The sequence below is a fragment of the Arvicanthis niloticus genome, chromosome 1 (assembly GCF_011762505.2).
Source record: "Arvicanthis niloticus isolate mArvNil1 chromosome 1, mArvNil1.pat.X, whole genome shotgun sequence".
Lineage (NCBI taxonomy): Eukaryota > Metazoa > Chordata > Mammalia > Rodentia > Muridae > Arvicanthis > Arvicanthis niloticus.
In genome coordinates, this window is record NC_047658.1 from 97,662,913 (window position 1) to 97,686,631 (window position 23,719).

Consider the following 23,719-nt stretch of genomic DNA (forward strand, 5'->3'; position numbering starts at 1 on the left):
ACTGAAATAACAGTGTTTTATTATGGGTTACAAACAGTCTAAGCTTCAGAAGGTATATTTTACTTTGGATATCATTGCTGGGCACATCCGGTAGTTTTCCCTTCTCTTCCACCCTCCCTCCCTCCCTCACTGAATAAATAGCCAAGTTGTCTATTGAGTGAGGTGCAAGCCAGAGTCCCAAACGCTCCTTGTGGGTGTCATTTCTTCTGCCATCAATCCTAGAGGGCTGCACCCTGGCTCTGGCCTCATTGACCAGATCCACGGGGTTCTTTCTGGCCCTTCACCCTTGTAGAGGCTTGCTCTATGGGGGCACTGAAGGGCAGTAACATTCCAAGGCCTTTCCAGTAACTCCTGGACATGCAAGGGGTCATGTAAAAACCCTTTTCTCTTGGGGTCTTGGGTTTGGGGTACCCTGTTGCTGATAGGTAGGATTTCAGGTTTTAATAAAGTATGAATGACTCTGCAGGTGAGGGTTACATCAAAGTCAGGAGATTATGGGCCAGTGCCTCTTATCCCTAGCTCTGTTTCTTTCTACCATCCATAGTCTGTTTCTATGGCTGTATTGTTGGTTGCCTAGGAAACTACATTAGCCTAAAATATGATTGGCTCCTCTTGTCAGATGGATTACTGGAGCTAGGGCAGCACTCCGGGTCAGCAAAGGGTATGGAACAATTCTGTTCTTGCCCCTGGAGCTTCACAGTGTGGACTTGGCATTGAGTACAGTTGTCCCCCGAAAACCAATTGTTCACAAACTCCTGCTTTTGTTTCAGTAAGGGGAGGCCACTTGAACACAAAGAACTGACTAAGTCAGGCCTGCTCTCACACGCCCATTCTGTACTGGTTGTGTTCACTCAGATGACTTTGCTCTGTTTGTATTTATGAATTCTCTTAGCAGTTGTCTCTGCAGGGCAGGTGGGTGCAGTTTGTCGGTGCCAGACGTGGGAACAGAGCTGGATGAGGCAGATGCCATGCTGGGAGGGAAACACTCTTTACTTAGCCCTGCTGAGGAGACACAGATTCAGCAGAAACTTTTGTACAATCTCTGCCTGCCAGGCATTTTTTTTTTTTTTTTTTTTTTTTTAAGATAGTGTCTGGTCTCAAACCTGCAGTGTAGCTGTGGATTACCTTAAACTTTTGATCTTTCTGCCTCTACCTCAGTAGTGCTGGGATTACAGGTGTGCCAGCACACACCGTTTATGGAGTGCTGGGTCCTCACGCATGCTAGACAAGCAGTCTCCCAAGTGAGCTATATCACTAGTCTCTGCGGGGCTTTTTTGTTATAGAAATATTGTACTCTATACATATAAAAGGTTATATACAATATACGTGTATGGCATATAATATTACATATACTATACAAGATTACCTCATAGGCAAATTTTATAGATAAGGAAGCTGAATCCTCTGTATGGTTAAATCACAGGATTAGAAAACCAGAAAAGGGTCAGATGGTAAACGGCACCGCTCTTATGGTACAAAAGCTGCCATAGATAATAACTTACTGTTCCAGCAAGGTTTTACTTATAAAAGCAGGTGATGGGCTATCATTTGCTAATGTCTGTTGTAAGGATGATTGGCACAGGGTTCAGACCTGTGTTTCCTGCCTTTCCCAGGAACCTTTGAGACTTCAGCATGTGCTGTCAGCACCCTCATGCATGCCCTTCCCCTTCTGGGCACAGACTTTGCCCAGCTTCATGTCTCCTCTAGGATTTCTTATGAAGAGCTCACATTTACTAAGTAAAAGGCTGGGTACCTGCTGCTCAGAAATTGGGGACCTGCCTAGCCTGAGCACCCCCAAACATAAACAGAGATAAGGGGCTGGAGAGAGGATTCCGTTGGTGAGAGCTTGTAGAAATCCTACTCTCCCCACGGTGGGATCGGGTAGAGCCTTCCGGAGCCGATCTGAGGGACTTGTATCCTTAGGAAAGAACCCCTCACTCTTGCAGCTGTGAGGCATATTTAGAAGGGCAGGAAGGGGCCCTCGCCTGCACTGAGCTAGGGTTGGATCTCCTAGGCTCCAAGGCCAGGAGAAGTAACTTCATTATTTTAAAGCACTCATCTTGTGGTTTATTTTAGCATCAAACAGATTAAGGCAAACATTTTGCGATGAACTTCCTCACCCCATTATCATGTGTCATTGTTCACCTTGGAGCTTCTTGTCACCAAAGCTCAAAGCAGATGAGGCATCTCCAAGACAAGGAAGACTCTTCCTTCACCTGTTCAGTATCTGGTGTTCCCTTCTTCCAGAGTCTGGAACTCCCAGGTGGTTCTGGAGGACCACCCCCAACTTGGAGACCTGGATGCCTTTTAACCCCACAGTCTAGGCTCCCCCTGTGGTATCTGCCTTCTAAGTGTCAGCCCAGACCACAGTCCCTTTGGCGGGGCCTCATTGCCTCCCCACTCTCTGGGCCACCATTGCAAACTTTAGAAGGTCACATGCACACCCCCACACCTGCCCCTTCAGCCTCATCTCCCAGCATAGGTACCTTCCTCTCTGCCCTGCCTTCTTCCCTCCCCAGCTTCTTCTAGAAGGAGGCTGCTCTCTCTCACTAAAATGAAGTCCTGCTTGCTATCTGATGTAGCTAATTTCATGTATATTTGGTGATCTAAGTCACACTGGTCCTCTGGTTTTTAATGCCTCTGTCAGTCTGTCTCTTTTGTGTGTGTGTGTGTGTGTCTGTGTGTGTGTGTGTGTGTATGTGTGTGTGTAAAATTGAGCGAAGGTCAGAGGTCAGCGTGGAGTCAGTTCTTTTCTTTCATCAAATGGGGCCAAAGGATCAAATTTAAGTTGTCAGGCTTGGTGGCAAGCATCTTTACGAGCTGAGCCTGTTGCTGGGGCTCACTAAGGACACAAAGCAACATGATGCTGTCATTTCTTCCTGAGCTGGGATGAGCTGTAAGCATGCCATAGGTCCTTGAGTCCCCCTAGATCCACAGCCCAGCCTGTTCCAGCAAGTTCACTGTTAGGAGGCATCTTCAGATGCCCTTTTCTGGTGTGTCTGAAGACAGCGACAGTGTACTCACATACATAACATAAATAAATCTTTAAAAAAAAAATCACCATGCCCTCCCCACCCCCACCCCCCATCTCATTCACATTTGCAAGATAAAAATGCTGAGTTCCTTCTAGGCTGGAAGATGTAAGCAAGACAATACATGGGTACCAAATGATTATTAGCTTTGTTTTTTTTTTAATATATTTTTATGAATTTGGTGATCTGTCACCTACTAATGCATTGGACTTGGAGCTGTATGTTAGGAAGCACTTCACCTGTAGAGCCTTTCTCGAGTTTCCAATGTAACACTGTATAGCTTTAGGCTTGCTTTGTAGATACTTAGTATGCCTTCTCTCCAAGTAAGTAGTTGAGTAGCAGGGAGAAACTAGAAACATAGAAACATAGCTGTCAAGGGCTAAGAGAGAAAGGGGATGGGAAGTGTTGAATAGAGGACTTGCAGTTTAGACTGGGGAATTTCATTGTTCAGCTTGGTGCCGATAGACTCTTGAACAGAGGTTCTCGGCCTATAGGTCTCAACCCCATTAGGGGTTGAACAGGGGTCCTATATCAGATATTCTTTATATCAATATTTAAGTTATAATTTATAACAGTAACAAAATTACAGCTACAAAGTAGCAACAACATAATCTTATGGCTGGGGGGAGCTACAACATGAGGAATTGCAGTAAAGGGCTGAAGCATTAGGAAAGTTGAGGACCACTGCTCTTGAAAATTCCTAAGAGTAGGGGCTGGAGAAATGCTCAATAGTTAAGGGCATTTGTGTTCTTGCTGAAGACTCTGGTTTGGTTCCCAGCATCCTCAAGGCAGCTCACAACCCTCTGTATCTCCAGATATAGATATACATGTTATTGATATAAATGATACAGATACAAATAGATACAATTTTAACTGCCCAAAAGAAAACAATTAAAACCCCCTTCAGGGCAAGATTTCATAGGTCATTTTATCCCCAGGGTTCTCAGACAGGCCAATGCAATTCTCTTCTTTATTTTCAGCAAATGCAAAAGGGGAGAGATGCCATCCCCACTTCCCCACTGTTGTAAATGAGGTTGGCAGCCCACACTGAACGGGCACTACCACATGTCTAGGGAAAATCTGCGTGGAGCTAGTGTCCCTATGTACTGGAAGGACTTGTCAAAGCATGGCAGTGTCCCTGATAGTAGACAGGCTTGTCAGTGTTCTCTGGGTGCTCTCTCCCTCTTTATCTTGGGAGCAGTGGGTCATACTATCTGAATACCCTGGGCTCCCTGCCACCTGCCCTGCTGACCTAGGCCAAACTCACAGGTCACATGTATGACCCAGAGTGACACCGGTTGGAGAAACAAAGAGGAAACTCACAACTTCCAGTCAAGAGGAAAGTGTACCTGTGTTGTCTACTGTCAACACAAACAAGGCTGACAGTAGCCACATGGTCTCACACTGGAAGTAGGCCAAAGAGAAAACTCACTGGCTACGCCCATCTCTCAGCCATGGTGCCTTCTGTTCTGTCTATGGAAGCAGGCAGCTGGCAGCCCAGGGCCCTGGAGTTTGGAGGCAGCTCCAGTAGGCAGGAAGATGTGAGCTTTGGAAGTGGTCAGCACTCAAGATGTTACGTAAGTGCAATTCAGACACTTCATCCCTCTATTTTCCTTTTTTGCTTGAACATCTAGACAGGAGAGACTCGAAAAACTATTGCATCTAGCCTTTGATGTACCCCCATCTCTCAGTGGCTGAGCACTGAGGTACCACCATACATGGAACGTTCCTTTATTTCTTACCCATGGATGACCCTACTTAACTAGGGACTGATAGGCTCTGGGAAACTGCCAGAAGCTCCCATCCTCCTCAAACTATCTCCTGCCTCTCCCTGCCTCTTATTCGCTTCTCAAGCCTTTCTTGAGCATCCAAAGTTGGTTGCTCTGGCAGTTGTACCAGGTTTCCTGTGGTCCTCCAGTCAGGGCAGGAGATAGATGCTGGGCTGTTGATTGGCATTTGTGTACGAAGCAGAGGCCAAAGGCCTGGTACCTGCTCTCTCTAGGGCGTTCCCATCTCCTATCTGGGCTCTAGGTCTTGGTGGAGCAGACAGCTCAGAAGCTGAGGCTCAAAACTCCTCTAGCAGCATGGAGAAGTCAGGGGTTACAGAGAGGGAAAGTCAGGGTGAGTCAGCTCTGGTACACTGAGGAGGTGATGTTAAACACACAAACCTAAGGCTTGAGGTTTGGGGTTTGGAGTTTCTTTGTGCAGGAAGATCCAGTTTTCAAAAGCCACTGTGGCAGTTAACTCTGGTGGAACCCCTCCCACCAATCACAGGAGACCCAATTCTTTTTGCTTTTTTTCTTTAAGTCCTTTTATTTCATTTTCTACTTGCAATCACAGTCACAGGCAAAGCCCAGATACCTTCTTTAGACTCCACCACACCACACTGATGCGCCTGGTCACGTGGCCAGCCTTGGTTAGAGCACACAACTCAACCACTAGAGCTGGTGGTTAAAGCTAAGCATGCCCCACAGATAAAGAGGTTCCTGACCTCACACCCAAATTGCATTAACCTCAAGTGGCCTCTGCTTACCCTCTGTGGACTTCTGCCCTTTACAACCCCCTAGACAACGAATGCTTACTTTTCTCAGCAGCCCTGTACCCCAGGGAAGACTTAGGGTCATGCATGTAAATTACATTCAAGGAGTCTCTCCTCAAGAATATGGCATGACGTATAGGTGTGTACATGTTCTCCCTAAAAGCCATAGTGACGTCCACCATGGCTCCCATGAATGACAGTGGTTGGGCTGAGCCTTTGATGTGCTTATTTCTGAAGCTTCAGAGAGCCTTATCATCTGCATTTAAGGAGGCCCTGCTGCTGACTAGATCCTCTCAGTGGCCAGTAGGTACTGGGATGAACTCCTATGGTTACCTCCTCCTGCTGGGTGTTCTCCCACAGCAAGGGGACAAGGCTCTTCTAGTCTAGCTCAGCCTACTCCTCCCAGCTGACACATGCTGGCCTCTCTTAGAACCAAACTCCAATATCCTGAAGAGACAAAAAAAAAAAAAAAAAAAAAAAAAAAAAAAAAAAAAAAAGAGGGATTCAAGTGGAGGGCCTAGACCCAAGCTGGTCATTTCTAACCCCAAATAAACAACCCACTTCATTTTCTTCTACAGTCAGAATCTGTAATCTCAGCTGTTTCCTTGATGGGAAGGATGTCTGATTCAAGCTTGCCAAAGATACAGTCTATCTAAAACTGTGACTTTTAGCAAATTGTATGTTACAAGGGAACTCTAAAATGACTACCTGACTCCCTGTGAATCATGGTGAGAAACATAAGAGGGGTTTCGACAAATGGTGTGCCTCTTGTGAGATTAAAACAACTTCTGTTTTTAAAAGGGGCCAGGGAGGGAGTCTGTAGCAGTGAGATGTAGCTGGGTGACTGACAGTCCTCCTACAGTTTGCCATGGCCTCCAGGTGTGTCCAAAGCTAGCCCTGGAAAGCAAATGCTTCAGGACCACTCCAGGCACCTCCCTGGGATATAGAACAGGAACAGTTAGCCCTCTTGGAAATATAAGAGGGGGACCCTGCAGCAAGGAATGTACATGGTGTCAGCACTTTTGTCTGACTCTTGACAGGCAGGCTGGTGAGGTGGCTCAGTGAGTGGCCCTAAGCCAGAGACCCACATGGTGGAAGGGAAGCAGTGACCCCTTCAAGTTGGTCTCTGACCTGGCTGTCCCACACAAACCTCATCCACAAATAAATACATACATGCCAAAACAAAACAAAGAACCAAACAGTTAAAGCAGATTTCATGCCAATCTGCAAACAGTGCCTTTGAACAATAAAAAGAAACAGGACTTAAATTCTTTGTCCCTTTTCTGCCAATGTTTTCCTACAGTGACAATGAAGAGACGGCTTGCAAACAGCACACTCACTTGGGCAGCCTGTGGGGTTCGCCCAGTGCCTGGACACGCACATTTCTCTAAGGCATTGTGCAGTCTACAGTAGGTTCATATTCTCGTCTCCTGGACAGTGCAGCTTAGTCAGCTCAACCTCTGGCCTCTTAGTACAAATTCTGAACCGATAAAAATATAAATAAATTACTTTCTTTACATATATTACAAGAATCAGCCCCGACAGCTTATGGAAGACAGCTGCACAGTGGTTATTAATTATAGAATTGAGCATCTACAGATTTGGCTCTGAATGTGGACAGGTGGCTACCAGCCTTGGGCCTTAGTTTCCTGACTTGTATCAGGGACAGGAGAAAAGTGATCAATGCTTGGGGTGGCCATGGGAGCTGTGTTCGTGGTTATAGTGTACTGTGTACACTGCGAGGCAGAGAGGTAGGTAGGTGTTCACCACTCACGCCAGTGTTTACAGTGTGGAAGTGATTCATGAGTTTACTGAACACACTACACACACACACACACACACACACACACACGGGGGAGGGGAGAGAGAGAGGGAGAGATGGGGAGAGAGAGAGAGAGAGAGAGAGAGAGAGAGAGAGAGAGAGAGAGAGAGAGAGAGTGTGTGTGTGTGTGTGTTAAAGCAGCCAGGGGTGAAGAACCATAAAGTTAAGTATCAAATTTCACTTGAATATTTAGTAAGAGTCATAATCAGAGAGTGGTGGGATGGATGGTGGCGTAGTGCACAGACTGGTTTCTACTACTCGGGAGAACCAGGTAAACGGAGCACAAAGTCTGCCAAGGAGCCTAGCATATGGGCAGTGGTAATGGTGACCATTTGTTGGGACAAGGGAGAACTCATGAAGCTACTGCAGGGGGCTCAACTTGAGTTCAGAGAATTTATGTTGGTCATTCTAACTGCTCTGAGATTAACAGCAGGGCCAGGATGCTGGTGTGAGTACAGACCTGGGGTGGGAACGGTGATGGTGAGAAACAGCTGCGTTTTAGACTCATGAAGGAAGGGGAAGGTAGCAGGTGTCAGAGGGAGGGCAGAAATCCCAGGTTATACTTGGGGAGAGTTTTGATTAAAATAATGTATTTATCATATAATTGGTACAGAGAGGAAAATACTTGATAATTCTAAGAGATTCTCAGTTTCTTACATGCCAGCTTCTTTAACTTTAACAAAAACACTAGCACCATAGTCAGTGGTTTAAATAGAATGGTGGCTAAGTCACCTTAGATTTCAGTTACATGTAACAAATTTCAGTGAACTGATACAATTCCCCACATAACTGCAGCATGGCTGTCTCAAGGTTTAGGGCTTTTTGACAACAACCCAAATGAGTCAAAACAGACACACACAGCTGACCTGCCAGCAAACTACTTGGTTGCATGCAGGAAGTGAGTCTAAATCTGACAGTAGGCACCTGGCTGCGGCTCTCCTCAGGCCTTGGGCTGGACAGGTGCCAGCCTTCTAGCTTATTCTTAAGACAGATGCCAAAGCCCAGCTCCATGCTTCGAGTTCTCAATTCCTTCCATCAAAGGGTAAAAGTATCCATTCCCTCAATATGCATGCTATTTCAAAGTGATACTTCTGGCTTTAGAAGAAAGTTAGGTGCAAGTCGAGTTAAATATTGAAGGGTTTTTTTTTTTTTCTCTTTGTGTGTGTGTACTCATTTTTGTGCATGCATGGGTGGTGGTGACTGTGTGTGTGTGTGTGTGTGTGTGTACACATACACATACATATGGAGATGATCAGAGGTTGATATCTGGCATCTTCCTCAATTGCTTTTCAACCTTGTTTATTTCATTACATTTTATATTTTTTAATGGGGAAGTACACATGACACCTATGTGGAGGTATGGATCAGTTCTCTGCAGGAATCAGTTTTCTCCTTTCATGTAGATCCCAGGAATCAAACTCTCGGGTCTGCAGGCTTGGCAGCAAGTCCCTTTACCTGCAAAGCCATCTCATGGGCCCCATTTATTTATATACATATTTATTCATTGAGATACTTGCTTCCAAGGTGGAAAAGCACTACCTCTCCAGCGCATTCCAGACATGTGGGTACCAGCCCCTCTTTCTGTTGTATACCTAATAAGCGTGCTGAGGTTCCCCTTGCAGTGGTAGTGTTAGGAGCCCCTCCTGATCCCAGCTGTCTGCCCTAGACTGTGCTGGGGGGACGCTTCATCCTTGGTGAGTGTCCAGCTCTGGTAGCTGTGTCTGCCCTAGACTGTGCTGGGGAGAAGCTTCATCCTTGGTGAGTGTCTAGCTCTGGTAACTGTGTCTGCCCTAGACTGTGCTGGGGGGGACGCTTCATCCTTGGTGAGTGTCTAGCTCTGGTAGCTGTGTCTGCTCTAGACTGTGCTGGGGAGAAGCTTCATCCTTGATGAGTGTCTAGCTCTGGTAGCTGTGTCTGCCCTAGACTGTGCTGGGGGGACGCTTCATCCTTGGTGTTCTGCTTTCCCACACTTGTCCTCTTGGGTTTTTTTTTTTTTTTTCTTAACTGATATTACTTAGGCCATAATCCAGCTGTGTGGGTAGACCTTGGTAAGTCCCATTCATCATGCCCAGCACGTGGATAAGATTGGAAGGAGCTTCCTGAACAACCCAGGCAGGCCTCAGAGCCCCCAGCAGTATGGGAGGCTTTCCATATTGGAGTCAACATTTTCCCCTATGGCAGGGCAGCCTGTTGTTTCTGATGCCTGAAGCTTTGGTAGATATTATTCTGAATTACAAGAGCAGCAGTTACATGCTGCCTCTATTTGTGTATATTTAACTCAGTATGTAGGCATCAATGTGTGCAAACATATATATGGATTTATGTACATTTGCCTATATTTGTCTTTCATCACTCTAAATCTGCTCCATACGTATGGTCCTTGGTTTGTTGGGCTTTTCCTTACTCAGCACTTATGGAGCTCTCCCTACCATGTATGTAACGCACCTCCATTACTCCCATTCAGAAGTGCTGAAGGAGGTGCCATTAACTGACAGGTGATTGATTGGAGAAACCCTAGCTCTTGGGCCAAGCCTCACTACTTTTTGAATTCTTGCATTGTCTTTTGGGGTGTCCTCCTTATCCACCATGTAGTCTTCCTGAACACGATCATGTGCTGGTCACCAGCACGGCCTTGCCTCTTCTCATTTGATTTGAGTTCAGGACCTAGATACCAAACCTCTTAGACCAATGAATAAAGAAAACTAAGTGTGTTCCCAGGGGCCAGGAGGCCTGTGAGACAGATGGACTTTCATTGTGAGCTCCGTGCACGTGGCTTGGCTGAGCAGAGACGTTCCCTGGCCTCAGTTGTGTTGTGGGTACATGAGAATACCTGTCTACTTCCTAGGTGCTTCTGACCAGGTAGGAGGTTACTGCCCTTCTCCCTAGAGAAACTGACTGTTTGTGTCAGCCTGTGAGAAGCTTCAGGTTTTCCTGAGTTTAGCATGATATATACATTTCTTGCTGTTGTTCATAATGTCATTTCCAGTCAGTTTTTCTTTTTTTTTTTTTTATTTGTTTGTGTGTATGTGTGTGTGTGTGTTGTCTGCATGTAGATATGTCCACGTTTGTACCGGTGACCGCAGAGGCCTGAAGAGGGCATCAGATGCCCTGGAGCTAGAGTTACAGGCAGTTGTGAGCTTCCTGATGTTTGGTGCTCAGAACCCCAGGCCTCTTCCAGTAGTTAAGGAAACACTTAACCACTGAGCCATCTTTCCAGCCCGTCTGGTTAGAGTTTTAACAAATCTGAATTTAAAGTAGAGATTCCGACTTAGGGTTTAGGGATATATAGCTCAGTGGTATGACGTTTGTATAACATGTACAAGCCCCTGGGTTTTACTAGTTCCTTCTTCAAGGGAAAAAAAAAATCCAACTTAAATTTGCTCGAGCAAGGAGTTCAGCTATGAAGACGAGATTTCCAGAATATCATTGTATGAAGAAGGCATGGAGACAAAAGGGCGATCTGAAAGCCTTTTCCTCCATTTCTGTTTTCTTTTATTCAAAATTTTGTGTGTCTTTGGTCTTCAGGTTTGGTGGCGAGCACCATTACCTGATGTGCCCTCTGACAGCCCGCCCTGCTTCCCCCAAGTTTTGAGTCTCCGTCTGGCTTTTCTGCAGGGAAGTCTTAACAAGCCACAGCTACCAAAGATGGTATCAGGATTCCGGGAGCCAAACTCAGTAACATTGTGTTTCTTCCACCATGGGGCCAGCCAGAATGCTGCTTGGCTTTTGAGAGGCTCTTAGAAGGATAACAGATGAGCCAATTTAAAAGCCGAGTGTCTGGAAAGGGTGTTTGAACAAGCATACACATGCATACATGAACATGCACACACATACATACGTGCCCCCGCTGCCAATTGCCACAAGAGCTTCCTCCATTCTAGAAACACTGCCCGTCCTTGGAGGCTGAGTTGTGTCTACCCCTCAGGAAGAGTAAGGCTGAGCTCATAGGACCTGCCTTCACATATATTCTACCACAGAGTCTCCACAGTTGCCCTGGCAAAGCACCGGCCACGTTTTCTATGGCCTCCGGATTCCCTTTCATGACTAACTGAGTAGCTTTAGCCAAATAAAATAGAACATGTGCCCAGCTGGCTTGCACAGCACGTTCCCCCAAATCCATTGCTTTATAGAGTTGGAGTTGTAGCAATATTGTAGGGTGTCTCTCGGTTACTGTCTTCCCGATTCCCAAGTAATCCAGTTGAGAGGCACAGCCCGTTCAAGCAGAAATTTATTTAGCAAAGCACCAACTGTTCCAAAGGAGGGCAGCAGCGGGGGGGGGGGGGGGGGGGGTGTTCCTTTACTGTAGATGTTAGCAAGTTTGTACAAACATTTACAAGGTGAGTGGCATGTTCATGGGGTACGCCATTCACCTCCTAAATCATAGTTGACCATCTCTCCTTTAGGGTGTCTCTTCCCCCGTTCTTCTGAAGTAACCAAAGTCAGATGTGTGTCAAAATTTCAGTGTAAGTAATCCTAAGGAGGTGTTTGCAGAGGCAGATCTGTGTTCCTGTGCATGTGGGGGAGTGATCTAGTGCCTTCGTTTCTGATGGAGCAGGGAACCACCTATCTGCAGCTGCCAGAATCTCTTCCTGCAGAGGAGCGCTCTGATCTCAGGAGACCCAGCTTCCAAACCCAGCTGTACATCTCTTGGCTATCTTTTATCTAATGCCTTTGTGAGGCAGCTCAGGGTCCTGTGATTGATCCCTTGGCTGAGGGTTAAGATATTCTCCCTTTCCAGGGTTAAATCGTTCTGTATATTTTAACTTGAAACTTTATTATGAATGCTGAGGCTGGGGTTTTATAACAGTATGTCAAGATACACAACTAGGAACAGGGCTTTTGGGACTTCCCTCCACTCCAAGTCCTTTCTAGCTCCACCATTCATGTCTATCCTCTAAGTAGCAATTGTGGGGAGACTTTTCCTTATAGTTATCATAATCCCCATTTGCTGGACAAACAACCCAGAGCTTGAGTGGCCAAGTGGTTTGTTTACTGAGTTAAGGTCACAGTTGCTCAGTGATGTGGCTGGGAGGGTGTGTGTGTGTGTGTCTGTATTTGAACTGCCAGCTGCTTTCTTGCCCTTCTGCGTGCCTTTCATGGGATTCTGTCCGCCTCGTGTCCTCAGATTGTTTACTGAGCTTCACTGCCCTCTATCAGATGGCAGTTTAAGCCATGAGCTGAGGGCTGAGACATCTAACAAATGGCTGGAGCTCACTGTTCTCTCTCAGAATCAAGAGTCCTCAGCTTCATGGCCTTGTTATAAATTCCTCTTTTGCCTCGGCCAACCAGACTCAGATTCTGTCTCTCTCAGCTGTGTTCAGTTTATCACTGGCTGGAATTGGAGCTGAGGGACACTGTCCTCCTCCCACCCACCCCATCTGTGCTCTCTCCCTCACCACTTAACTTTCTCCCTCACTTTTGAACCTTCTTGACCTCTACACATAGCTGTTTGCATCTGAAAATAGGACCCACTTCATAAGCCCAACAGGCTCCAGGTGCTGGGAATCATGAGCTGAATATGTCACCATCTGCATCGTTTTCTCTGGGTGACCATAGGTGTCTGTCCAGAAAATTCTAGCAGTTGGCTTGCCAGTGCCAGCTTTGTGTTCATGGACCACAACTCCTGACCGTCTGTCCCATAATTATCTCACTGTCTAAGATGAATCTAGGTGTTAGTTTATGTTGGAATCATGTTCTACCTTTACTTTATGTACAGAATGATGGAGCAGAGCAAATGACTTGTCCAAACCCAGCAGGGGCAGGGCAGTATATATGTGTGTGTGTGTGTGTGTCTGTCTGTCTGTCTGTTCCTCTCTCTGTATATATGTGTGTGTGTATGTCTCTGTGTGTGTATGTGTGTTGTCTGTGTGTCTCTGTGTGTCTGCCTGTGTGTGCATCTGTCTCTTTGTGTGTGTCTGCCTCTCTTTCTCTCCGTGTGTGTTTGTTTCTGTATGTGTCTGTATCTGTCTGTCTTTCTGTCTCTCTCTGTGTGCATGTGCGTTCATGTGTTCTCTCATGTGGGTGAGTAGGAAGGTGAGTGTTGGTTAGGATGGCTTTTGTTGACAATGCTGTCTAAAGTTGTCATTCAGTGGAATATTTTGATCAATAGAATCCAGTATGTGGCAATTTTAAAAATACATACGAATTCATCAAAGTCCTACTCACATGAGGTGCAAACTAATGAGACTGGTCTGCTGAGAGCTCAGTTTTGCTTCTGGAAGGGTTCCTTCTCTCTTCAGGGACAGCAGATGGCCTTTTGGACTAGATACACTTATCTTCCCTGAAGCAGGGCTTTTGGCTAAAGCCATGGTCTTAACCTTATCTTGGTCTTGAGGGAATAGGGAATCTTGAAAGGCAGACCTTGGGGAGCTCATGGGCTCCATGCACATGTTGAACACAGCGTGGAGAAGCTAAGGCTTATGTCATGGCAGAGCTCCCATTTATAGTAGAAGGTGAGAATTCTGCATCCTTGCCCCATGCCCCATTTATTATGGATTTGTGATCCCAAGGTCCTCCACCCAGTCCCTGGTCACTGTCCTGTTGGTAACTGAAAATCAGTGTTCTGAGGAGTTGATCTAGGTTAGATGAGTAGAGAGATGAATCCCCTTCCTCATTAGCAGTGCTTGGGAACTAATTCTTAATGATCTGGTGCGGGGCTGGAGGTTTTCAGGGCAGGGCTTATTTTGAGCATCTTGACGGGAGGCAGTACTTAATGTCCCGAGTTCAATTCCCAGCAACCACCTGGTGGCTCACAACCATCTGTAATGGGATCTGATGCCCTCTTCTGGTGTGTCTGAACACAGTGACAGTGTACTCATGCATAAAATAAATGAAAAAAAAAAAAAAGACCACCATCTGCTAAAAACCCCTTCCCCGATCAGCAGTTTTCTAAGATGGAAGTGTGTGCTCCGTGGTGCATCTGCCCTTAAAAGTTATAGCTTGTCTATAAGGCTTAGAGTTAGCCCGAAGAAGAATGTGAACCTGGGTTCTGTCCACCTAGAGTAAGACACAGGACCCATTTGCACTAGGAGCAGAAGAAGCCCTGTGGGCCTGGGGATATTCTCAGGTGTGCTTGGCTGGTGGGTTTCAAGCAACTGTGTAGCCTTCTACAGAAATAAATGCTGTATGTTGCTGAAACATTTTGCATTGTATGGCTGTTTTCTTGGGACCCCAGGCCCCTGCCTCACAAAGCTCCTTGGATTCTTGCCAGTTAAACTTGAGCAAAATGTAATCAGTTAATGGTATGTTGGGAACTCTTCATTTAATCAAAACACCATATTTCAGTTATATGCAAACATAGTCATGTGTCACAGATACATTTGTATTTAATGAGTGTATATATCATGTATCTGTGTGGGTTCTGATTTTAGACTGTTTTGTTATAATTTGACAAGTAAAAGAATGGAGTTTAAACTGAGCCACAAATGGAGGGAAGCAAGCCTTTAGAGTCTACAGGTTGACCTCTACTCTGTCTCTGTTTTGAGGGACAGTTCCCAAAGCATGCCACTGGAGTGAGTTACTTTATACTGTGTGGAACAGGGATTGTAGGCTGTGCTTGGTTAGAATTTAGAGCACTATAGAGGTAGGTCCATGTTTTGTGTGTGTGTGTGTGTGTGTGTGTGTGTGTGTGTGTGTGTGTAGCTGGGACTTGAACCCATAGCCTTGAGCATTCCAGACAAGTAAAGGCTCTACCACTGAGCCACACATCCCCGCTCTAAGGAATGTTTTAAACTGTACTAACAAAGCTGAGGAGTCCTTCAGGCCCCGGCTTCCATGGCTAGGACACTGTCATTTCCATCTTTCTTCTTATCTACATATCTCACTGTGGTGTTGAATATTCCTCAAATATTGCTTTGTGCTGGTAGATGAATTGGCGTGTGCCATTTGATGGCTGCCCTGCTTTGTTTGCCTTGTGTAGAATCCCATGATCACAGGACAGACCGTTAGAACAGGGCTGTTAGCAATCACTCCGTTGGATGATCGGGACTTCTCCTAACATTTTGCAAAGAAGAGAAAGATCAGCGAGGATATGCTGTGGCTGGGAATCTCCCTGGCCCCCAGTGTCACATTGACAAGTTGACTTAAATAGCTTAATTATTCTCTATGATAGGCTTTATATAAGAACATAAGAATGGAGCTTGCTAAAGATTTCGGGAAATAGATACAGTGAAAAGACACCTCAGAGGCTGGCAGTTTGGGATCTGAGCTTTGATCTTCTCATTTCCTAGCTGCATAGCCTTGCAAAACAGCTCGCTTCTCTAAACTGTAGCTGTGGCATCTGTGAAACAGGCCTGTTCTCCACCAGGCGGGCTACTTGTAGACGATTGTAGTCATCATTTTGTTGTTTTTCATATACCATGTGCCTAGTTTATGTAGTGCTGGGGATTGAACCCAGGGCCTTATACATGCTAGGCAAGCACGTATCAACTGAGCTACATCCCTAGCCCATAGTTATGAAGATGATAGATAGAGCTAGACTCGTGTCTTGACACATAACTAAATGTTCCACAAATGCTGGCTGTTGTGCTTTTCATATAGAAGTATGCCTGTGCAGTGTGTGTGTGTGTGTGTGTGTGTGTGTGTGTGTTATGTATATGTGTATTATACTCAGGATAATGTCTTGTATTTATGTGCATACACACATACTCTATTATTTACTTACATGTTAAACATAACATTTACACATCTTGATAAACCTATTTCCTGAAATTTGGAGGGGTTTTAGCAAATTGTGACACCATTTCTTGTTCTGATACATATTTGTGTCAAATTAATTTTCTTCCTTTTTTTTTTTTTTTTCTATTCTGAAAGCGTGTGGAGTCTCAGCTGTGTAATTATTTGTGTATAGTAGAAAACCAGCCACACCATGGTGGGACTCAATCAGTGGGACTTGGGGCAAGAGCTCCACCCAGTTGATTTTCTGTGCTTTATTCTTATGCACAGATTCTTGGTGGGTGGACTATAGAAATTCTCACTCTTGAAATGTTTTTTTAAGCCCCTGGGAGACTGAACAGAAAGGAAAGAGAAAATTTTAAAAGATGCATCTGTCACCTCTAATTAACTTGCTCTCTGCTCCTGGGAGAAAGTGTGGAAATATGCAAACAAGGCCAGCAGCTCCAGAAGTGTCAGGCTGGTGGCCTGTGATGTTTTGATGCACACTGTTCATAGTAAAAAGACGACAAGGTCTTCTTAGTACAATGAGCATAGTGTCCTCATGCCCTGCCTCCCCAGACTGCTTCCCTTCCAGTCCCTGGGTGAATGGTGGTCCTCTGAGCAGGTGTGCAGGCAGGCAGCTGCTGCAGTAGAAACCTCGTTGGAATTCACAGCTAGGATACAAGAGCATCCGGCCCTCCTTGTCACTTGTGCTATTGAGAAAGACCAGGGCCCTTTATATTCCAATGCCTTGGACCACTCTGCCTGGTTTGTGTAGTGTTAAGGGTTGAAACCTTTGGTTTTGTGCATGTTAGACAATAACTATACCAAGTAAGCCACATTTCTAACCCTGGAACTCACCAAGTGGCTTCTTTCCTTGGTATTCTGCTGGCCAGTTGATAGACTTTAGAAGAGGTGACATCCGCCAGGCGGTGGGGTGGCGCACGCCTTTAATCCTAGCACTTGGGAGGCAGAGGCAGGCGGATTTCTGAGTTCGAGGCCAGCCTGGTCTACAGAGTGAGTTCCAGGACAGCCAGGACTACACAGAGAAACCCTGTCTCAAAAAAAAAAAAAAAAGGTGACATCTTCCAGGGTCACTGGTCGTGGGACTCTGTGGAGGAGGCTCCTGTTCAGTGGTAGCCATGTGATCTAGTGTATTGAATCCTGACATGCCATGTTCTGACTCCTACTGCATCATGGCCTGATTGTAAATCTTCAGCAGTGGTCCTGATCTGCAGTCCTGTGGATCCTCTCTTGGTAGTTAGAGACCTCATTCCTTGCCAATGATTAGTTGGCATTTGGGTGCATTGGAACTGTTCAGAGATAGGAGCCAGCATGTGGCTGCTGTCCACAGTGTCTGTCCTCACAGGTAAGGTTGGCCTTGGTCCTGTGGTTATCTCGAGCCAGGGAATCGATGGCCCTGTCCTCTCAGCAGCAGGAGAACTTATAACTCAATTGCCTATTCCTCTGGCTAAGATCAAGTAGCTTGGGGCAACAGGAAGGAAGTGTAGGCAGAGTTTTCTTGTGCCCAGGCAGGGCTTGTCCACTGACTTCTTGTTACCAGGAGCGACTCCTCGGTAGGCTTTTAGCTCAGGTCTGTGTCTGATGAAGCTTTCTTGCAGGTAGACTTCCTAGGGACCACCAAGGGCTATCACTGTACCACCGAGGACTGGCTGGCCATATTTTGTGGCGTGGTTTGGCATACTCTCTGCTGACAGGATGTCTGGCTCTCATTCCTTTTCTCCACAGATGGTCGGTCATTCACTTCATTCTGTTTTAGGCTCTGGGTACTGTGAAAAACAAGGCCAGCCACCTGCATGGCAATTTCAGTCCAGTAGAAGAGATCACTAAACATGGAGAAGCAGCGCAGGGAGGGCAGGGAGTCCAGAGAATGGCAGGCCGGGGTGGGAGAGAGTAAATGCAAGTTGAGTTTACAAGATGAGGCTTTTAGGGCAGGCTGGAGGCACCATGGTGAACATAAAAAACCAGTCTCTCTGTAAGACTGACTCAGTGCTCCATAGTGTGCACGGAAGCTTAGCCAAATAGTGTGTGAATTTGTCACTAAGGTGGACATGTGTCTTTCAAGTAGAGCTACACTGATCTCTATTGTGGAAACTATTCTTTGAGAGTTTCTACCTCAACTTAGATCATTTAGTTCCCAAATAAAACAACCTCAAAATCTTTATATTTATAATAAACCTTAAAGCATTTGAGATAGACAGATATCAAACCCCTGTGCTGTTTTGTCTACTCCCCTGTCAATAACCCTGAGATATCACTTGCTGTGTTCTACCTGGGCTGTTCCTACTCCAACAGGCTGGTCCCCATGGCCACATCTTCCTTCTCTCTCCTCTTTTGGTCCCTTCCTGAGACCCCAAGCCTGGGACCCGCCCCTCCAACCCTGCCTACCTCTCTTCTGCCTAGTTACAGGTTGTAGGCATCTTTATTAACCAATCAAGGATAACTTGGGAGGCAAGGCTTACACAACAAAAGCTGGTGTACTTCTTGGAGCAACCAGGTCTTGGGATATGATATTAGCATTTGAATACATAGCAGCACCAGTCCAACTCACTATAGATCTCAATGCCAGTGGACAGATTCACCCAGTTCCTGGGAATCATGCTTTGAGGTGACCTTATTTGCCACAAATGTATTTGTTGCAGTCAGAAGGCCATCCATGCCTTCCCAGCAGACTCTCTACTCAGCACTGTCTCATGTATGTTTCTTATCTCTCTCTACCAGGAGTTCCGACTCTGAGGAAGCCTTTGAGACCCCCGAGTCAACAACCCCTGTCAAAGCTCCACCAGCCCCTCCGCCTCCACCCCCTGAAGTCACCCCAGAGCCTGAGGTCATCGATCCACCAGCCCCAGAAGAACCAGGTAACCAAATGTCAGGAGCCGCTGGCTCCAGGGGACAGAGTTGACTCTGAGACAGTCTACAGCCCACAATGGCTGGCACCCTCTCTCTTGGTCCTGTTCTATACATTATTGGTTTCTATGAAGTCTACAGATAGACAAAGTAGGTTGTGCTGTGTGCATACCAGATGTGATTCTGTTGCTTGAGTTCTCTGGTCCCTTCATTTTCAGACTTGGGTAGGTTTGAGGGTTGAGATAGTGGGTGTTGGGGATTTCCAGCAGGATCTTAGATTCTACTCTTTGACCCCTTCTCCCATATAAATGTTAATACAAGGCTGTTCATTTCACCCTGTGCCTGTATGCTAAGGACAGCCCCACCAGGCTGTTTTTCAGGAAGGAAAAGCATCTTCAAGTGCAGTTTAGATGTGATTACTGAGGGTCAGAACAGATCTCAGGGCACCTGTCCCATGGATGGTCTTCTGTGTGCTTCCTTCCCTGTTATATCAGAGGAGATGGACCCACCTCTGACGGGAAGTTTAACATGAAGCCTGAAAGGAGACACAGCCTGCTTGAGGTGGCCCCTCAGGAACCAAATGCTTCCATCTTCAGACCCGGATAGCACTTAAAGGAGCCCATTCTGCCTTCTTTAGGCCTCAGCCCCCATGACAAGTACACAGAGCCGATTCCCTCTAGACCAGCAGTTCTCATCCTTCCTAATGCTGTGACCCCGCTCATGCTGTGGTGACCCCCAACCATAACATTATCTTCATTGCTACCACATACCTTAATCTTGCTACCGTTATGAACCATAATGTAAATACCTGGTATACAGGATATCTGATGTCTGCAAAAGGGTGGTTAGATCCCCAGAGGGGTCTTGACCCAGAGGTTGAGAGCCGTCAGTCTAGACCGTGTACTAGATGTTGTGTGCAGTCTCTTTTCAGGTCCCTCTCTTCTCCTGCCCTAACCCTGTCTTCCTGATGGCCGACTTTGTCTGCAAAGGAGTCAAGAGTAGACTTGGGACCTACAGACTAATCGTCTGCAGCATGGCTGGAGCTGGTAGTGGAGGAAGGCAGGTCTAGGGCCGGGCTTACCTTTGCCCCGTTGGGAACCAAGAAAGGGCCTTGTAACTTAAAGTAACAGTTTGGTGTCAATGTTGATGTTGTTCAAAAGGGGATGGAATTTTTTTCCCTGCTGGTTTAGGCAGGCTACTGATTTAGGAAATATATGCGGGCCCCAAGGTTTAGTCTTAAACAGCTGGATGCCTTCTTCTGGGGAACAGAACAGAGCAGTTTTCACAGGACTGACAGGTACAGGGTTTCTCTCTTATGCTCTCCACTGAGTCTGTATAGTCGATGGCCTGAGAGGGGAATGATGGTGATGGTCTGATTTAAAGAGGAAAGGAGCCAGAGAACTGTTTGCAGGTCTGAGACTCTAGTGTCCCTTCCTTCACTTTATGTAATAACAAACAGAAAAGTGTACTTTCGGTATCACTTTTATAAATTCACACCTAATTTTAAATGGAAAGTGTCTGAATAAAAAACTGTAGGTCTAGGCTGAGAGATGACTCAGAGATTAAGAGTATTGGTTGTTCTTCCAGAGGAACTGAGTTCAATTCCCAGCAACCACATGGTGGCTCATAACTATCTATACTGAGATCTAGTGCCCTCTTCTGGCCTGCAGGCATACATGCAAGTAGAACCTTGATTGTATACATAATAAAAATAAATAAATATTCAAAAAGAAAACTGTAGGCCCATAGCTCAAACACATCACTAAAGCATATTCAGAGAAATGTCACTTTGGTGGCCCTTGATGCATCTTCCAGGATTCTCTGCTCAGTTCTCTGACTGCTCCTGGGATCTGTTTACCTCCATTGAGCACCTGTCTAGCACCATATAAACTTCAGACAGTTGAGTAGTTATACCACATAAAAGTGGAACACAACCTCCATTCTCTCTGCTTGGAACCAGGTGCTCAGTGGTCTGTGTCTGGCCACTCTACAGTGATCCAAAGGGCACTGGAAACATGAGCCAATTACTTTGGGGACACTGAGCACCATGATCTGGAAGGACGTTATGGTGGTCCCCCCCCCCCATTCATTGTATGTAATCTCCTCTAAGATGGTCACACATCCTAGAATGGTTGTTCCAGCTGATACAAAGTGCAGACAGGTAACATAGCATCTGTTCTGTGGAGACACTCTACTGGTGCTGTGAATTTACTTCTTATGATCATCTTTGTGTTTTAGGTTGTGTGGCCCATTAATTTTATACTTTGCCATTGCTTCTTTCCTGGCTTGGTTAGATCCAGAAGTGACCCAGACAGCAACTAAGACCATTGGGTCCCTCATACAGTTTCCCGTAACACGGAGGATGCTGTTAAGTCAGTAATTGTGTTACAGGGATACGTGAAGATGCTCGCTGTTTTCCTCATTTGGAACCATATCCCGTGCCTGGAGATCCTCCAGGATTTAATCTAGTTATTCTGTTCATTCTTCCACAAACACAAACTTCCTTCAGAATAGACAGAATCAACCATCGTACTGCTTCATGCTTGAAGCGAAGAGTCAGAGAGTGGCATGTAACATCAAGTGTGGCCTTGTGTTCAGATGAGCTCCATCAGGACAGACTGGGGTTCTGCTGTCCTGGAGAATGACATTGGAAAGCTCTGGGGTCTTTAATGTCCTCTGAATTGGTGCCTGGGTCAGACATACTAGATGTATATCCCAGGCAGTCACTGGATTGGGGAAATCCACGGGGCTGGCCATGGGGCTTTGGAACCTCATCATTCAGAGCCCCAAGCGTAGTCCACATTGTAAACAAGTTGAGTCTGGTTGAAAAAAATGAAGCGATGGAGCAAGGTGGAACCCCAGCACACAGTGGTGCAGGAACTCTCTGGTGGTCAGATGTAAATGAAAAACTTCTCCTTGCCAGGCTCTGGCCTCTCAGTCTTCATCTTGGTGGTGTGCAAAACCGTTAGGGAGTAGCAGCTACCTCACGACAGTGATGACGGTTTCAACCACTCCCTAATTTCTTTTTCAGCAAAACTGAGAACCATCTCCATTCTTAAAAGCAAACATACACAAGCCCACCTGTCACTTAAATGACAATTCATAAAAGAATGAACGTTCTAGAGGCTTAAGAGGTAACCACGTGCAGTGGTGTGGAGATGCTAATTACCACCGAGTCACAGTCCCTCAGAACTTTTGATTACACCCCTTGGTGTTTTTGATCAGGGACTTTACACTTCTTCTTTTAAAACTGTGGTGAGCCTGTCAGCATAGAGATTACAGTCAGGAGATCTAAGCTGAGGGAATGGGTCTGCATAAAGCACCCACCTCCTTCGCTTGGGCTACACAAAAGGCTGTCTGATTTGTCGCACATGTTAGTAGTTGTCCCCCAAACTCACTCCATCTTCCCGTCTATTCTGCAGGCCCGCAGGGGCACTGTAAAGGCGTGAGAAGGCACTGTGCTTCTTGCGTAGGTCGCCCTAGGGAGAGGAGGGGTTTGTTCTGAAAACCATGGGAAAGAAAGGGCAGGAGAGGAAAGGCTATTGTTCACAGTTTTCCTCTACTGAGTACCTGGAATGTCACTAAAGAGCTAAAGAACCACAGGAAATAATAGACCAGCCCTTTGACTGTGAGAACAAACATGGTTTTTCCTCCTAAAAATTTGCTTTACAAAAGCAGTCACTGGCTGTATGCTGGGTCCTGTGAGCATGTTTGTCCAGGATGCTAAGTGCCCGCCTTGGATCTGTCCCCATTTGAGGAGCCCTGTTTGCCCGTGTATAAATGAAGGCAGCAGCCTGTAAGGTCTGAAATCACTGCCTTCCAGCCCCGGGAACACTGGGCAGTGTTATCACTGTGGGGTGTAGTTAACTTTCACCTGATTAAATAATACCTTTGGCTTCTGCATCTTCCCTGCGTTAGGCTTGTAGTAGGGCCTTTGTCTGCTTCATGTCCATCTTGGATGAGAGCTAATTATCCCTTATTTGAATAGTGTCCCCTTCCTTTGAGGTCACACATCTTCCCTGTCCTGCTGCACGAGAGCTCTAGCTTCCTGCTCTCTCGTGCAGCTTGTCCTGCTGTGTTTGCACTCCTGGACTGCTGCTGGGCTTCTGGCCACATAGGTGCTGAGTCTTTGCTCTACCGACTGGCAGGCAGTCACATGCCGAGCAGCTCTCTCACCTGGTCCTGAGAGCTGCAGCCTGAGCCGAGGTCTCATGATGGTCAGGTGGCAGGAAGTAGACGGTCGATGCCAGGTGCCTGGTAAGAGAAGTGGGGTGAGTTCCTTGCCTGTCTTCTCTGGGACAACCTTGTCATGGTGACAGAGCTTGTCTGCTCATTCTTGCCGGCAGCCCTCCTAACCTGGAGAAGGTTACTGGGAGGGTCTCGTGATTGAGCTGCCCAGTGTCCTGTGTGCCTGCACATTTTCTCTTGCTGGGAAGTGGTGGCCTGTGGGTCTCTGGTTTTAGATTACATCTCTCAGCGTTAGCTGCCAGCAATGATTGGTTGTCACCATGTCTACCGCAGAAAGCTTGTTTCTATACATACTGGCATTTGCTTTCTCCTCCTGAAATACCCCTTGGTATTAAGAGGTCCCTCTTGGGATGCAGAATAGGGAGCAGGTATCATGGGCAGGATCTGAGGGGCTGAGGTTGTTATTTCCTGGCTTTCATTTCAAGTGGCTTTCCATTCCATCTTCACGAGAACCCTTAGCTTTCAACAGTAGCAGATTTATGAAATAACTTGCCCAGAATACACAGCCTCAGCCTCAGCCAGCCTACCCATTGACAGAGAGTAACTGTGGACAGCAGA

The 23,719-nt window shown here is 46.3% G+C and overlaps 1 protein-coding gene across 16 annotated transcripts in view; it reads left to right on the plus strand.

Annotated features, from left to right (window-relative positions):
- Positions 1 to 23,719, plus strand: part of Tacc2 (transforming acidic coiled-coil containing protein 2) — a 214,624-nt gene that overhangs the window by 146,262 nt on the left and 44,643 nt on the right. For all 16 annotated transcript variants that reach the window (XM_076911611.1, XM_076911624.1, XM_076911669.1 and 13 more), the window contains one exon: positions 18,788 to 18,924. In XM_076911611.1, coding sequence (XP_076767726.1) covers positions 18,788 to 18,924 — 137 coding nt within the window. The remainder of the gene's footprint in view (positions 1 to 18,787; positions 18,925 to 23,719) is intronic.